Source organism: Astyanax mexicanus, chromosome 15, assembly GCF_023375975.1.
Source record: "Astyanax mexicanus isolate ESR-SI-001 chromosome 15, AstMex3_surface, whole genome shotgun sequence".
NCBI classification, from domain to species: domain Eukaryota; kingdom Metazoa; phylum Chordata; class Actinopteri; order Characiformes; family Acestrorhamphidae; genus Astyanax; species Astyanax mexicanus.
This window is the reverse complement of record NC_064422.1, coordinates 39,748,473-39,765,356: the sequence shown is the minus strand read 5'-3', so window position 1 is coordinate 39,765,356 and position 16,884 is coordinate 39,748,473. Positions and strand designations below refer to the sequence as shown.

Sequence of the window (16,884 nt, the reverse complement as noted above, 5' to 3'; positions counted from 1 at the left end):
AGGATGTTATTAGTTCAATTTTAATAATCTCAAGATAAGGCATATCAGATATATAGATTGATACTGTATTTTATGGACTATAAGGCACACTGTATTATAAGGTGCACTATTAATGAACATCTATTTTCTGACATAAGAAATAAGGCTGTTGCCATGTTGTTAATCTACACAGATTTTTCACATTAAAATGGTTTATTTGGGTGAGTAAAGCGCTTTTGTTTATTTACAGTAAGCTTAGACCAGCAATATTTTTAACAGCGAGGTTAGCAGCAGTGCTAACCACAGTGATTAGCGCTAGTAAATGCTTCCCGATAGTGCTACACTGAAGAAACCCTTAGAGTTCTGGTAACCCAGGGCAATATTAGCTAGCGGTTTGTCCCTCGTAGCTTGTTTTAACACAGTAAACACACAGACTACAGTTCTAATATACTCGCCTCTGAACAGTGAAAGAGCTAGCGCTGCGGTTAGCGGCTAATGCTAATGCTGCTGCACCCAGCCTTAGTGCTGGAGAATCTTTACTTTAAAAAATCACCCTTATAACTCTGTACTTCAGCTTCAGAGTGGCTTTACTGCTCTTTAATACCTGACTGGTAGAATTCATACATAAGGTGCACCAAATAATTAATTAAAAAAAAAACATATTTTAAGTGTTCCTTATAGTTAAAAATAAATAGAAATGTGGTACATTTAAGAGAATTTCTCTTGCTAAGATATATACATTTTCTGTAGTATAAATAAAACCTAAATAAAATGACAATGTTGTTTTTTAACAAAGGTTACATTTAAATTAAATTTAAAATACTGTTGTCAGCAAAAATTATTAAGGTAATTATTAAGAAAGCAATTATTTTAACCTGCCTACTTTTTACTATATTTAAGTTTATCTTAATCAGCATCAGCATTAATGTGATCTATTTTTAATGTGCTCTAGTTTGTAGAGTTTTTTTTTTTTACCAGCAAAAAACTGTCTTATTGCTGAGATCTGTGGTCCTAAATAATGTGCTGAGGTGCGTAAAACATCTGCACAGTTCTGTAGGATGTATTTATTTATCTGCGTGTGTACTGCGTGTGTGTGTAAGCAAAGCGCAGCTGTGTAATTTTAAAGTAAATCTGGAATAGTTTGAGAGATTAGTCCCATTCTGAAGGTTTACTTTACTATCCGACTAACTAACTCCCAGAAACAAAACATCAACTGTTCAGCTGAACACAGGGACGGAGCCGCCACCTGCCCGTATCTCTGTGAATATGAGAGCGCAAACCAAGAGGTGTTAACTAAATTGATTAGCAAACACCTCACCCACACACTCGACAGTAGGAGGGCTGTCACTCTCCTCCCCCCCCCTCACTGTAACACAGCGAGCACAAAGCCCTGTGGATGGATGAGGATGCACTGAGGATGAGTTCTGTAGTTTAGGTAATGTGAATGAGGTATAATAACAACATTTGGCAACCCAGACCAAGCACAGCTTATGATTATTAGAATCAGAGCACGTCTTTTACTGCAGCACAAGTAGAAACTTTACATTTACAGCATCTCATGCTAGGGTTATCTATTCTAGGGTTTCAGTCATGTGATTTTTGTTGTGTCCGCCATATTTGGGACCTAATGTTATAGTTCTTGGTATCACCACTGATTTACAGAATCAATCAGATTCCAATTCAATTCATTTAGGAATATTTTAGTTACAGTTACAGGTTTTGTTAAGATATGAAAGAGATTTTTTAGAGAACTAATGAATGCTCAGCCTACAATTATTAAACATATTTTTTAACATTTATTTTTTTTTACATAAAAAAATTATACCCAAGACAGTTATATTAGTGTTGCTTTATTATTAATTATTACACAACAGGAGTGTACATGTGTAATGTAAACATACTCTTGGCTGCGATTCTCTTGGCTGTGCCTCACTTCCACACAACTAAAGTGTCAGAAAAAGGATGTGAATTTTTATTAAAAAAAAAAAAAAAAAAAAAACAGAAAACTGGAAAAATGCAAACTTGCTCACTAAACGTAAGTAAAATATAAATTTACAAAAAAAAAAAATATATATCTTGTTTAACTACTAAGTAATGTGAATGAGGTATAATAACACCATTTGGCAACCCAGACCAAGCACAGCTTATTAGAGTCATGCAAAGGTCATCTATTCTAATGTTTCAGTCATGTGATTTTTGTTGTGTCCGCCATATTTGGGACCTAATGTTATAGCTCTTGGTATCACCACTGATTTACAGAATCAATCAGATTCCAATTCAATTCATTTAGGAATATTTTAGTTACAGTTACAGGTTTTGTTAAGATATGAAAGAGATTTTTATATAACTAATGAATGCTCAGTCTACCATTATTAAACATATTTTTTTACATAAAAAAATTAAACCCAAGACAGTTATATTAATGTTGCTTTATTATTAATTATTACACAACAAGAGTGTTCATGTGTAATGTAAACATACACTTGGCTGCGATTCTCTTGGCTGTGCCTCACTTCCACACAACTACACAGTCAGAAAAGACCTAGAAAATGGCATTAAATTTATAATAATTAAAAAAAAAAAACAGGAAAAATGCAAACTAGCTCACTAAACAGGAGTAAAATATATATTTACGAAAAATTAAACACATCTTGTTTAACTACTAGGTAATGTAAATGAGGTATAATAACAACATTTGGCAACCCTGACCAAGCACAGCTTATGATTACTAGAGTCATTCAAAGGTGATCTATTCTAGGGTTTCAGTCGTGATTTTTATTGTGTCTGCCGCCATATTTGGGACCTAATGTTATAGTTCTTTGTATCACCACTGATTTACAGAATCAATTTGATTTTAATTCAACGCAATTTACGAATCAATTCATGTAGGAATATTTCAGTTTCAGAGAACTAATAAATGCTCAACCTACCATTATTAAATGCATTATTTACATAAAAAATGTGTACAAGAGTGTACATGTGTAATGTAAACATACATTTGGCTGTGATTATCTTGGTTGTGCCACACTTCTGCACAAATACACTGTCAGAAAAGACCTAGAAAAAGGCTTTGAATTTATAATAAAAAAAAAACAGAAAACAGAAAAAATGCAAACTTGCTCACTAAACGGGAGTAAAATATATATTTATGAAAAATGAGACACATCTTGTTTAACTACTTTAACAGGCTCTAGCAACATTAAGTGAGAGAAAAGAAAGGCCACCTACTGTTGTATGAAAGCTATATCTTGTGCACTAATCATTGCGTCCATTTATCGGTTAAGTCCCGCTCTTTAACAGTAGGGCAGCCACCCTCTTACTGGTGGTGCTGGTGGAGATCTGCGCAGGCGCAGTAGCCATTACCCGAAAATATGCAGAAAAATCACGTGTGCATTTTTGAGCCAAACTTTACAAACTGTTCATGAGGTTTTCTTATCATATTTATCAATGTTGTAAAATATGTTGTTCAAATTGTAATTATATCTTCGGTTTAGAGTATTTTGGTCATTTCCCATTTAAACAGATAGAAGGCTGGTCTTGCATGAGGGAATACAAGAACCAGTAGGAAATCTGACCTTTAGAAGCATTCCAGTTAAAATCTTCCTTTTTGAACTAGGACTTAGCCAATGGCTATAATTAAGCATCTTACTTTAGAAGAAAGACACCGGTACTTCGGCAAAGTCGAAAAATAGGTGTTTGTAGATATCTTGAATGATTATTCTAAACAGTCACAAAAAAAACATCAGATTTATGTAGCACTTAACTACACCTTAGCCAATTTAGCTTAGTTTAGCATAGCTTAGCCTAGCAGGAATGTTCTGTGGCGTTCTACTACTACTCAATATGTGCTACATAGCAACTCTCTGCATTCACACACACACACACATAGGTTTTAATGTTTTCAAATAGCAAAATAGCTTTTTTATTAAAATAGCTAATTATATGACTATTTACTTGCCATAGTTAGTTACAGTGTTCACCAGTGAGCATGTATTTATGGGTTTAGCAGAGTGCATTTGGGATTAAAAACTAAAAAAATCTTGGTGAAAGCTGAAATTTGATATGGATTTAAGAATTATACTGGTGAAACTGGCACTAATTTGTTGGCTGGGTAGCTAAGCTATGCTAAGCTAACCATCTAGTAGGAATTCCAGACAAACAAGCAGAGCACCCTGCAAAAAAACACAGATTAAACAGGATTAAAAGTTGCATTTGAAAGCTGAAAGTTGAAATGAATAAGTTTCTACTGGATAAAGCAGCACAAATATATTAGTTAGGTAGCTAAGCTACACTAAGCTAATCTTCTAGAAGAGATTCTAGACAACCAAGCTTGGAGCAAGGTTTTCATTCAGAACTATTATAATATGATGACAACGGTTATTAAAATGACATGAAACCCTAGAATAGATTGCTATAATAGAGTTTACCTAACAATTATACTATTAAATGCATTATGAGAAGAAACAAAAAATGGTTGCATATATTTACTAATGCTGTAATGTTACATGCAGTACATTTAATATTGTATTTAAGGCAGCAGTCCCTAAGTGTTTGAAAGCAGTAGTATTTATGAGATAAGAAGGGACAAAATATTGATAATGGTGTCAAAAATCTGGCACAACTATTCCTGCAATAATATATTATTTCTTACAACTGAAATAAAGTGGTCTGATAGGTTTGCTGCATGAAATTACTCTCTACACAGTATATTGGCAGTATTTCATAAATTAATAAACACTCAAAAACTCTGAATTTTATGCAGCAATTTATTTAAACTAATATGCATTTTAAAAGAAAATTACTCTACCACATGCTTTGTGCATTTTCACCAGAGGGGTCGCTAAATCCCCAAATGTACTAAAACCTAAGGACTGTCACTTTAACTCTCTTTAACTCTCTTTAACTGTCATACCTGTGCAGGAAACCCTTAAGTATCAGTGTTGTACATTTCATTATTGTACTGCTTGGGGATGCAATGCACAATATGTAAAATGTACAATATAGCACAAACAATAATAATAATGTGAAATTAAAGCAGAATAGGTACTTATAGGGGGCTCTTGCACATGTATGATATTCAGTTAATGCTGAGCATCCCCACTACCTTTAGTAGATTTATTTTTTATATGACATGCTGCTTTGTAACTGTGAAGCTCTGAATATTGCAAAATTGTAATTAAATGCTTTCTGTGGCTGTTTATGGTAGATCCTAACAGGTTAACAAGTTGAAAATATAATATAAACTGCGTAACAAATAAAACATGTGCACACCTGTCATCTACCAATCAAAACATTTGTACAAATATTTTATATCTAGCATCCACTTTTGGCAGGCTTTATTGCAGAAATATTTCAACCTGAACGAAGAAAATAAAGTGATGCTTTCCCAAATCCGCATGACACGTGTCAGTTCTTCCATTTACAGCTCTGACCTTTTAACACTCACACGCTTCCAACTCCCACTCTCAGAGGTAGTGGGATGCTTTATCTACGATTATGATTCAGCAAGTGGCAGCATTGATAGGTAAGACTGAATTAAAAACTGAATTAAATGGATAATAGAGTATAATGTATATTATACACTTTTAACCAGAGGTGGAAAAAGTACTGAAAATTTGTAATTAAGTAAAAGTACCTTTTCTTTGCTAAAATTCTACTCAAGTAAAAGTAAAAGTACCCATCTAAAAATCTACTTGAGTAAAAGTAAAAAGTACTCAATTTAAAATGTATTTTGAGTAAAAGTTACATAGTTACTTTTAATTATTTGATGTAAAAAAGTAAAAACAAATAATACATTTAATTGTTTTCAATGAACTATTATTCCACATAATAATTTGGACCTTCAGGCAGTATTTGTTCAGACCTCCCCATAAAACATTTTCAAGAACAAGTGGTATACGTTTCTATGATAATTTTTTTTCTTCACTATGAAAAAGTTATGGTAATATATGTGACTATAAACTGTAATTTTACAGTTTTACAGGTCATTATTATTTTTTAACTTGTAATTGCTGTGCTTTAACTGCTATTTACATGTTTTTTAAACATTTAAGCAGATTGTTTAATGAAAAAAATACTTTTACCACATGCTTTCTCAGGTTTGATGTGGAAGTTTTGAAAGCTGACAGCTCTGTCCGGTGAGGTACATTTTGTATTGCATGAGGACATTATTGCCTCGTTATTCCACGAGCGGGCATCCGTGCCAATTTTTACTCAGTAACAGGGAGTTTTCCAATGTAGCGAAGTAAATTACTTGTGTCAAAATGTACTTGAGTAAAAGTAAAATTAACTATTTTAAAAACTACTTTAAAAATTACAAATGCCTCATAAAATCTACTCAATTACAGTAACTTGAGTAAATGTAATTAATTTACTTTCCACCTCTGCTTTTAACTATTATAATTTTATTAGAAATCTACCAAGTATATCAATCATATAATTATAATATTCTCGATAACCTTAATAATAAACAGTGATGATAAATTAATACACATCAGTGTCTCATGTTATATCTAAGTACTTTACATGTTATATGTTAATATTATAGATAGTATACTATATAATATCATATACTGCAAACTACAAAATACCCAACAATGAATGTAAGAAGATGAAAGAAATGGCTGTCACCCATGTCCATTTTTTAATTTACAGATACAGATATAGTTAATAGGGCAATATATGATTTACATATCGTCGCTGTCCAATGAAAAACACTTATCTCCAAAACAGCAACTATATACAGAGTTTCTATTGGTCCGTTCATCAAGAAATTTTGCCACAGTGTAAGGGGCAGTTTGACTATTCAAATTATGTAGTAAACTAAAAACCCACAAAAATGGAGATAAGTGTTTTTCATTGGACAGCGACAATATGATTTACAAATAGACCCTACCGAGTATGGGTAACCATGTATAATTAACAAATATATTATTTGGAATATTCCGTTAACACTTACAATCACAAATAACAGAGTTATTTTGAGTAGAAAATGTTTACAAACAGGTATAGGAAATAAAACACATGAGACAGAATGTAGGTTTAAATAGATTTTATTAATAATAATCTGGCAGAAAAAAACTATATACTAACAATAACAATTAAAAAGATTCATAAAAAACATTACAAATACTAATTCTGAAACTGTGTAATGCTATTACGTTTTAAAAGCTAATATTTTTAAAGCTTTAAATACTCTAATAAAGTACATTTTAAGTAAAATAAAGTGTATGTAACAATTTAAATAACTAAATATTATTAGAATCTCTCAGTAGAGTAATAACAATAATATTACTATTAACAATCTGGCAAAAAAAACAACAACTATATACTATCAATGACAAATAAAAGTTTCATAAAAACATTCTTAAATGCTTAATACTGATTATTTAAACATTTACATTTTTGAGAATTCAAAACTAATTCTGAAACTATGTAATGCTATTATGTTTTAAAAGCTAATATTTTTAAATCTTTAAATCTAATAAAGTAAATTTAAAGTAAAATAAAAGTTAAGAAACTGCTAGAAATATAATATAAATATCTAAAATTGTTGTTAACAATTTAAATAACTAAATATTATTTGAATATGTGACTAGAGTAATAACAATAATATTAATATTAATTTATTAATTAATGTATTTATTTATAAAGCACATTTTATACATAGAATGCAAGTTTAAGTTTTTAAGTTTTTACAACATAAAGTAATTAGAAACTGGATTAAGCAATGGAAAAAACATTACTTTTAAATTGGTCTGTAACTGGTTTTAAGTAAGCTAATTAAGCATATAAAAGTTAATTAAATGAATAAATTGTTAATTAGGCAAATAAATAGGTAATTAAACAAATACATTGTTAATTAAGCAAATAAATAGTGAATTAATGTCTAATGGTAAGGAAACTTATTAACTCCATAAACAGGAAAAAGAAAACTTATAAACACTATAAAAATTATAAAGTAAACATATCTACTCTATAAAAATACAGCTAGTTAATTTATGGACTATACAAATATAAATATTAAGACATATACAGAGTAATAAATAAAGGATACAGGGGGATCAGATGCGGCGTCTCTTGCGAGGCGGTGCGCAGTCGTCCTCAGGGAGAGCGATGCAGTGGCCCCTCGGCGGTCGGCGGTCCCTGTCTGGTGGAAGCTCCAGCTGTCTGCAGGCAGATGGGAGGACCCTGGTCTTCAGGTAGTCTCTCCACAGCAGATCCATATAGCACAGGTGGGCAACATGGCTGCTCAGACACCACTCCCAGTACTCGGCTCTGGCCTCCCACACCAGGGGCAAGAAAGTGGGGTAGAACAGACCTGCAGATACACAGCAAAACAGAAAAAAAACTCATCAGTTCTGCTCAAACCATCTAAACTCATTTACTGTTTAATCCGATACAACTGCCATGTACAGCATTTATATACAGATCTGATTTATTTATGTGCTGCACAGAGTTCGGTGCTATTAGTAACATTTAAAGATAGTAAGCTTCAATATTCAAATCTAAACCTTGATGATCTAAACTGATGAGAAACTCACCGACATCTGGGAGGTAAAGTAACTGAGCAAATCCGTCCGGCCTAAGGAGAGGAAAGGATGGACAGAGGAACACCAAGGTCTCCACTGTAGCAACTCCGGGTACTAAAAACAACAATATCAGATATTTTTACACAGAATTCCAGTACATTTATTCCACATACTGAATTTCAGTACTTCTACGTGTACTGAACGGATCCAACTTTTGAGATTAGTGTAGAAATTATGATTTATTGATCCTGTCCTGAAAATGCTGATTTATCACTCAGATAACAGAGGTACGATCTATGTTCTCAAAAGGTACACTCTTCATAATTGTACCCTCAAAGGTACAATATTGGTCTTTACAGGGTCAGATTTGTTCCCTCTGAAGTACAAAGTCATTCCTAACAGCAATAAGTACAAATTTGAATCATTTTCTTAAAAATACAAATGAAAAGTCCCGCCAATAGGCAGACAGAAAATCCAGTGGGTCACGTGTCAGAGCGCGTGGCGCCGCGTTACCGCGTGCGTGGTTTGGTGCAGCTGAAGGAGGAGAAGCCGGGTATCGGGGCTCGAGTCCAGCGCTGATCATGTACTATAAATTCAGCGGCTTCACCCAGAGACTGACCGGGTCCGCGCTGCCCGCCGCTTACAGCCCGCAGGTACCCGCCTTAACTACACTCTTAACACCGCAGCGGTACCACACACACAGCGCTCCTATAGACACTCACACACAGCGCTTATATCACCTTCAGTTACACTGAAACTCTACTGTCATAGCTTAGCTTAGCCTTATGTCACCTTCAGTTACACTGAAACTGCACTAGCCTAGCTTAGCTTAGCCTCATATCACCTGCAGTTACACTGAAACTGTACTAGCCTAGCTTAGCTTAGCCTCATATCACCTGCAGTTACACTGAAACTGTACTAGCCTAGCTTAGCTTAGCCTCATATCACCTGCAGTTACACTGAAACTGTACTAGCCTAGCTTAGCTTAGCCTTATACACCTTCAGTTACACTGAAACTCTACTGTCATAGCTTAGCTTAGCCTTATACACCTTCAGTTACACTGAAACTCTACTGTCATAGCTTAGCTTAGCCTTATACACCTTCAGTTACACTGAAACTGTACTATCTTAGCTTAGCCTCATATCACCTTCAGTTACACTTAAACTGTACTAGCTTAGCTTAGCCTTATACACCTTCAGTTACACTGAAACTGTACTATCTTAGCTTAGCCTCATATCACCTTCAGTTACACTGAAACTGTACTAGCCTAGCTTAGCTTAGCCTTATACCACCCTCAGTTACACTGAAACTCTACTATCATAGCTTAGCTTAATACCTCCTTCAGTTACACTGAAACTGCACTATCTTAGCTTAGCCTCATATCACCTTCCACTACACTAGCTTAGCTTAGGCTCATATCATCTTCAGTTACATTGAAACTGTACTAGCTTAGTTTAGCTTATCTTAGGCTCATACCACCTTTAGCTACACTGAAACTGTACTAGCTTAGCTTAGCCTCATATCACATTTAGTTACACTGAAACTCTACTAGCTTAGATTAGTCTAGCCTTTCCTACTTTACCTTAGCCCCAATAATAATCTGTCTTGTGTAGATGTTTTTAATGAACATTAAGAAAAATGTCAGTGTACTAGGGAATAGGGGTGTAATAATATCGATATTTCGAAATATCACAATACTGCATTGATTTTCAACAATACAGTGTTGATATTAATTATTAGCTTAGATGTAAAGATTGGTGTCAAAAGTGGTTCATTTTGTGTTGATTAAAGTGTGACCACTAGATAGCAGTGTTGTACCCTTGTCCGTAGATTGCACTGTTCTGATTAAATAAAAAATAGTAAACTTTTCTTTTAATCAGATTTTATGATTGTGTTTATCATACTATAACAATCTAAAACAATTGCGATATATCGGGATTGTTTGCAGTATTGCAATATATCACAATATATTGAATTGTAACCCCTGTATCATGGTACTTAATGTATCACTAAGATTTTGCCAATACACAGCCTTACTAGGAATTTATTGAAATGCAAATTTTGGTAACATTGTAGATGCCTCATACTCTTAAAAACAATATTTGAGCTATAAAACACACTTTTCGTTAATCGTAAGTTATCATTTTTGTATTAAAAGAGTTTGAGTTGTCAGCTTTTCAGCTCAGGTTTTTATAAAAGTTTAATGAAGTGGAAATTCAAAGTAGTGATAGCTCACACCTTTCCCATTGGCTCTTGCAACCATTTATTTGTACAGTGGTTGTTTCCCAGTCCTATTCACATTAGTGAAGTGTCAGTGTTTAGTTGCGATTAAAAAAAATTAAAGTATAAAACATGTTCTGGTTTATTTTTGTTTACAGAACAATGCTGCATGTGTTCCTGTATAGCTTGAATGTCTCCAATATCAAATGTACATTGTAAATAATAACATGAAAGTGAAAAATGAAATGAGAAGAGGTGTATCCAAAATTATGATGTTACTATTTTGCAGCTAACTAAATCTTCATGACCATTGCCAGATCACATTTTAAGAAGAAAGATAAAACCTTTCAATGGAAGTCAATGTTAAGAGAGTTTACTTAAGGTCACTTTGGAGAATTATTATTGGTCTATACATTTAGAGATTTTGATCTAGTGTAAGGCAAAAAAATGGCAAAATTACAATACTGCTTTTTTATTGGACAGTGACGATATAGTATTAAAGCATTAAACGCTTCAAAATTCAGTTGTTTGAAGTTGCAGTATTGAAAAAGCATTGAACTTTAAGTGCCTTGTGCACATTGCTCTATATGTATGTTCATGTCCTAAAATGACAGATAATAGTCTCAGACTGAGATGTCAGTCTTTATCCATTCTCCATCACTAATGTGTTTTCAGGCTGAAAGCACTGCCCTTTAGATTCAGGTCAAAAGCCTTCAATGTCTGTTACCTTAAATAAATGTCAATTGGCTCATTTTTACACCATCTGACATTTAAAGAAATGTGAAGTGTTGAAATATAAAGTTAAGTAGCAGAGCTGTCGTTATTATAAATGTAGTAGAATTCCTGATATCTGGCTAAAATATCTCTGGGTAACTATTCTTCGTTATATGTGACAGAGCTGTATTTTTAAAGCCAATTACTCTCTTATTTCCAGATCAGAACTGATACTGTAGGAGTCTCCTAAATATCTAAATAAATATAATTCTGGTAGCCAGGTTTAGGATTTTTTTATACATTATATCTGCATAAATCAGTTTTTATAGGAGTAATAGATGCCAAAAAATAGTTAATATATATGCAAATATATGTGCTTTATTAGCTCAGTGTTGCCTAAATGTCCTGCTCTTTGAGTAAGCAATAATGACCTTTGCTTCCCATATAATTGTGACAGGGCTTGAAGCCTGGTGTTCCCTCTGAAGCGCCAGTTATGATCTTTGCCACCCCAACCAAACTGGCTTCTGAGTCTGGAGCTTCTCTGGAGTACATGGGTGCCAACAGAGTGCCAGATCTTCAGAAGATATTTCAGGTATGCCCATTTAGATGGTGTTTGAAGTAAGACTAGACAATAATTCAGTGTCAATATATATATATATATATATATCCAATAGAAAATGTTTTAGTAATGGTGAGATTGGTATTTCAGTATACATTATTTACAAATCAGTTAACATCTGTCACTGACTGAGGTGCATTACTGGGTATATTACATTAAATGGATTAGCAAATGTAAGTATGTAGACACATTTGCCATGAGCTATATAATATTGTTTGTAATATTATATATATGAGCTATATAATAGTAATGCAGGGTTAAACTGATCAAGCATAACATTGTGACCACCTCCTTGTTTCTACATTTATTATCCATATACTAGTGCATCTCTAACAATTAGAATAACTTTTAAAAAAGCTACTTTATTTCACTAGTTCAGTACAAAATGTGAAACTTGTATATTATGTAGATGTTTCACACAGAGTGATCTATTTTAAGTGTTTATTTAATTTATTGTTGATGATAATTATGGCTTACAGACAACGAAAACCCAAGAATCAGTATCTCAGAAAATTTTAATATTATATAAGACCAATTGGTACTTTTGGCAGTGTAGGCAGTGTGCCAAGTCCTGCTAGAAAATGAAACCCGCATCTCCAATAAAAGTTGGCAGCAGAGGTAAGCAACTCTATGGTGGTCTATCCTGTGGGGTTCTGAGCATTGAATAACAGGAAAAGGATGATAAATATGTAGAAAAACAGATACAGGACTACAATCTGCAATTATTATAGAACTACAAAGTGTTTCTATATGCTTAGTGCAGCTGATCAAATGAAAATTGGAAATAAAAAGGTGGTCATCGATATGTATTGTGCCAACCAAAATTAGGAAATGTGTTTGGGTGATTCATGTATATATTTATTTTTTTTAAATATCCATTATAATATTTGTTCTCTATATTCAGACTCCAGATGGGCTCCCAGTGCATCTTAAGCGTGGTGTTCCCGACCGGCTTCTCTACAGGACCACCATGGCCCTGACAGTCGGAGGTGCTCTCTACTGCCTTGTGGCCCTTTACATAGCTGCACAGCCCAAGAATAAATGAACAACATATGCCCTCCTCTCATCGACCTACATCAGTGTTCATGAACTTCACAGGGACTGAATTATTATGAATTATTATTGTACAGTAATGTGCACTGCCTGGCCCAAAAAAGATCACTTAAGCCACCATTGGATAAGTACTGCATGGGTATTATTATTTTTTTTTTACCCTAACTGATGCAGTGAGTAGCTTTCCTTTTGTTAAACAATTATGTAGAGAGATGCAGACTGCAGTCGTGTAAAAGATCATCTGTTTCAGAATGGTCCAAATAATGGCTAAGGGGTTTTTTAAGGAGAAACTGCTAAAATTATCTTAAGAACTGTCCAACGCATTATTAAAAACGGAAGGACAGTGGGGAAACATATTCAAGAAAAGAATGCGGTCAAAAAAAAAAAAAAAATCAGCGATCAATCACATGGTAGAAAAATAACACTAGAGCTCAGGGATATATTTAGTAGTGAAAGTAAGAGCATGTCCACATGCATATTACAAAGGGAACTCAAGGCGTTTTAAGACTAAACAGCTGTGTAGTCTTAAGAAAAGAACTTATCAGTGATTTATGATCAGTTTTTATGGTCTGATACATCCAGATTTACCCTTTTCCAGAGTTATGGAGCATCAGGGTAAGACAAGAAAAAGCTAAAGTGAAGCACTCAGCATGCCTAGTGTCTACTGTACAAGCCTGTGAAGGGCAGTGCTATGATCTGGGGTTGATGCTGCAGTTGGTCTGCAGGTTTAGGTTCAGCAACAGTATGTGCTGAAAGAATGAGGTCAGCTGACTACCTGTATATACTGAATATAGACCAGGTTATTCAGTCAATGGATTTTTTCTTCCCTGATGGCACGGCCATATTCCAAAATGACAATGTCAGGATTCACGGGGCTGGAATTGTGAAAGAGTTCAGGGTTCAGGGAGCATGAGATTATCATTTTCACACATGGATTGAGAGATTTCACCACAGTGTCCAGACCTTTACCTCATTGAGAATCTTTGGGAGGGTCTCCCATCTTCAATACTCAAAGATCTTGGAGTAAAATAAATCACTAGACAGAAGTAAACATTGTGAAGTAGCAGAAGCTTGTAAAAATGTTGCCACAGCGATTGCATACCAAATATCAGTGTGTGTGACCTTTTTTGGCCAGGCAGTTTATTTATCATCACAGGGGTGGTGGAAGCGGCAGTCAGAAAAGGACCTCACTCTTGGCGATATCTCAGGTACCCCAAAAAAGGACGTTAATACAAAGGGATCTCATACATGGTTTTCTGTTATTTTTTTTCTTATTATTTATTTATTTTGTGCATCATTACTTTTTAATGCAGTTTAATGCAATTTCTGAACTGTGGATTGTTCATAAAAGTGGTTTTAAGTTATTAAAATTGAGTCGTTAAGCTGCTTTCACGCTGAATGGTTAAAACTTGGTTGCGGCAGACATGCAGGGTCAGATAAAGTTCAAATGGTTTCGTATGCTTTGGCCAAGACTCAGCATGGCCACTCATAGGTAGAGTGCTGTCCACAGACCGTCAAACATACTAGGATACGATAAAATATCACAATACATTGCACACGATAATATTTGATATGTTTCAAAACAATTCTCTACAATATTGGTAAAGAAAATAAAATACTCTAGAATATAAAAATGTAGATTTATTGGTGTCAGTTTCACAGAATTTGACAACCAATATTCTTCACTGCAAGTTGAATTTGTAGACTAATGAAGCGGTAACTTTAAGAAGTCCGATTGGGGGACTTATGTTTTGATAAAAATATTGATAGTTGCTGCCTGATATCAATATTAAATGATACATTTGAAATAATACAGTAAATCATGATATTTTCATATATTGTCCCACCCCTTCCACTTTGTCCCCCAGCCAGCGTTCAGTGTGAAAACAGCTTTAGAAATCAACTTCTGCCTCAGTAGAATAAGAGCTGGGCAATATGGTGAAAGTATTGTATCACGATATTTAAAGACATTTGACATTAGGGCTGCACGATATTGGAAAAATTTTACATTGCAAATGTTCTTTTTTCAAAAATCACTCAAAACCTGAAGGAAAACAGCAAAACAACAATAATGGACCCTTTAATCAGGCATTTAAATTGCTTTTTAAAAGGTAAATAAGAGATTAAAGGGATTAAAAGCGTGAATTCAGCTGTAACTGGAAATATCTGCACAAAACTGTGCAACTTTTGCCGTGCATTTACAAGCACGTGCCCGGCCATGCGGTTACCTCACGTTTACTCCTTGCGCTCCCCCTCCCCCTCACGCTTCTCAGGCAGCAGCAGCCTGTCACTCACACGGTCACAGAGACAGCGCTGTGTATCTACAACTTGTGTCAAAAATCAGAACATTGCAACATGACGTGTTTGGTTTAATTGCCTTAAGTGACACTGCACGTCCTGCTATGTGACTATTGCGCATGCACACATCACAACGACGATGCTTAAACAATATATCGTGCAGCCCTTTTTGACATGCAGACAAAATGCATCAGTAGAGTTAAATTTCATTCACATGCAGCAGCACTGTGCAGCTCAGGCTGGATTTTAGCCTGAAGTCACTTGGTGTTTCAATGATGGATTCTGGTCCATTTGAGACTGATGAGGGCTGGGTCATGTATTGAAGCAGCAGTGTTTACATGCTGCACTGTTATGCATACACCCTCTTGGAGTTGGACTGTAGAATATATTGATTAATAATATAATAATCACAGTACGTGTACACCCCCGCTTATTAAACACACATGTGCATTTCAAGACGCGAAAAACATAATTTTTGCACCCTCACCATACCAAAGACCAGTGCACTATAGATCAATTAAATAGGGCCCCTAACATATATAATGATTCACCAAAATATATTTAATATATTTTGCTGGAACTGACCGTCCACAACTTTTTTTTTGACAATTTTCTGTTGTATAATTTAAGTTGCTGAATTCTGTTTGATTTTTATATTTCAGTATATATATCTCATATATCACAACAAAATAATGCAATATCTGAGTTTTGTTCCCAATATCGTGCAGCCCTACTCTCTGCTCTTGACACTGTGAATCACAGTACTGTATAAAGTTATGTATTTCAGTAAATGGTAAAAGTTGTATGTAATGAATTGAATACAGAAGTTGTCACTGGGATCAGCACAGACTGCTTTGTAGGAGTTTTCCCAAAAAGTTGTGGGGAAGAGCACATCCTGTGGAAATACCATCTGGAATCACGCAGACATCTGCTTCTGTTGCTCCATCATGTTACATTATGACGATATCTCATGCTATATTTAGTTTATAGTTGGCACTTCTTGTTTTGGAGGCAGTTGAGTCTGTCACATGGGGCTTGTTTAATTAAGCTCTACAGAGATGTACATTTTATTAACAGAGCAATAAATAAAACTGAGAAGATGAGAACGGTTCTTTGTTGTTTTTTAGTACTTTTGTGAACATTTACCCATGTCTGAATTAACAGTGAACCCTTAATAACATGTTTCTGTTGCTTGTACTTACATGACATTTAATACCTAGATTATTTTTACATTACCGAATAATTAATAATTTATTGAATATTAAGTCTGTAGTGTTGAAGGGGTCAAGTCCCGGATACTGTATTTGCTCTCTGCAACCATTAATCAGAAAATTAGAATATTATATAAGACCAATTGGTACTTTTGGCTGTGTGGGCAGTGTTCCACGTCCTGCTGGAAAATGAAATCCGCATTTCCATAAAAGTTGTCAGTAGCAGAGGGAAGCATGAAGTGCTGTAAGATTTTGTGG

The 16,884-nt window shown here is 34.4% G+C and overlaps 1 protein-coding gene across 1 annotated transcript; it reads left to right on the top strand.

Annotated features, from left to right (window-relative positions):
• The first annotated feature begins 9,002 nt into the window (after window positions 1-9,002).
• On the top strand, window positions 9,003-16,521 carry LOC103044634 (cytochrome c oxidase subunit 7A-related protein, mitochondrial). Its single transcript, XM_022670341.2, has 3 exons — window positions 9,003-9,163; window positions 11,903-12,037; window positions 12,969-16,521. The coding sequence occupies exons 1-3, from the start codon at window positions 9,092-9,094 to the stop codon at window positions 13,107-13,109; spliced, it is 348 nt and encodes a 115-aa protein (XP_022526062.1). The 5' UTR covers window positions 9,003-9,091; the 3' UTR covers window positions 13,110-16,521.
• Window positions 16,522-16,884: the final 363 nt, after the last annotated feature.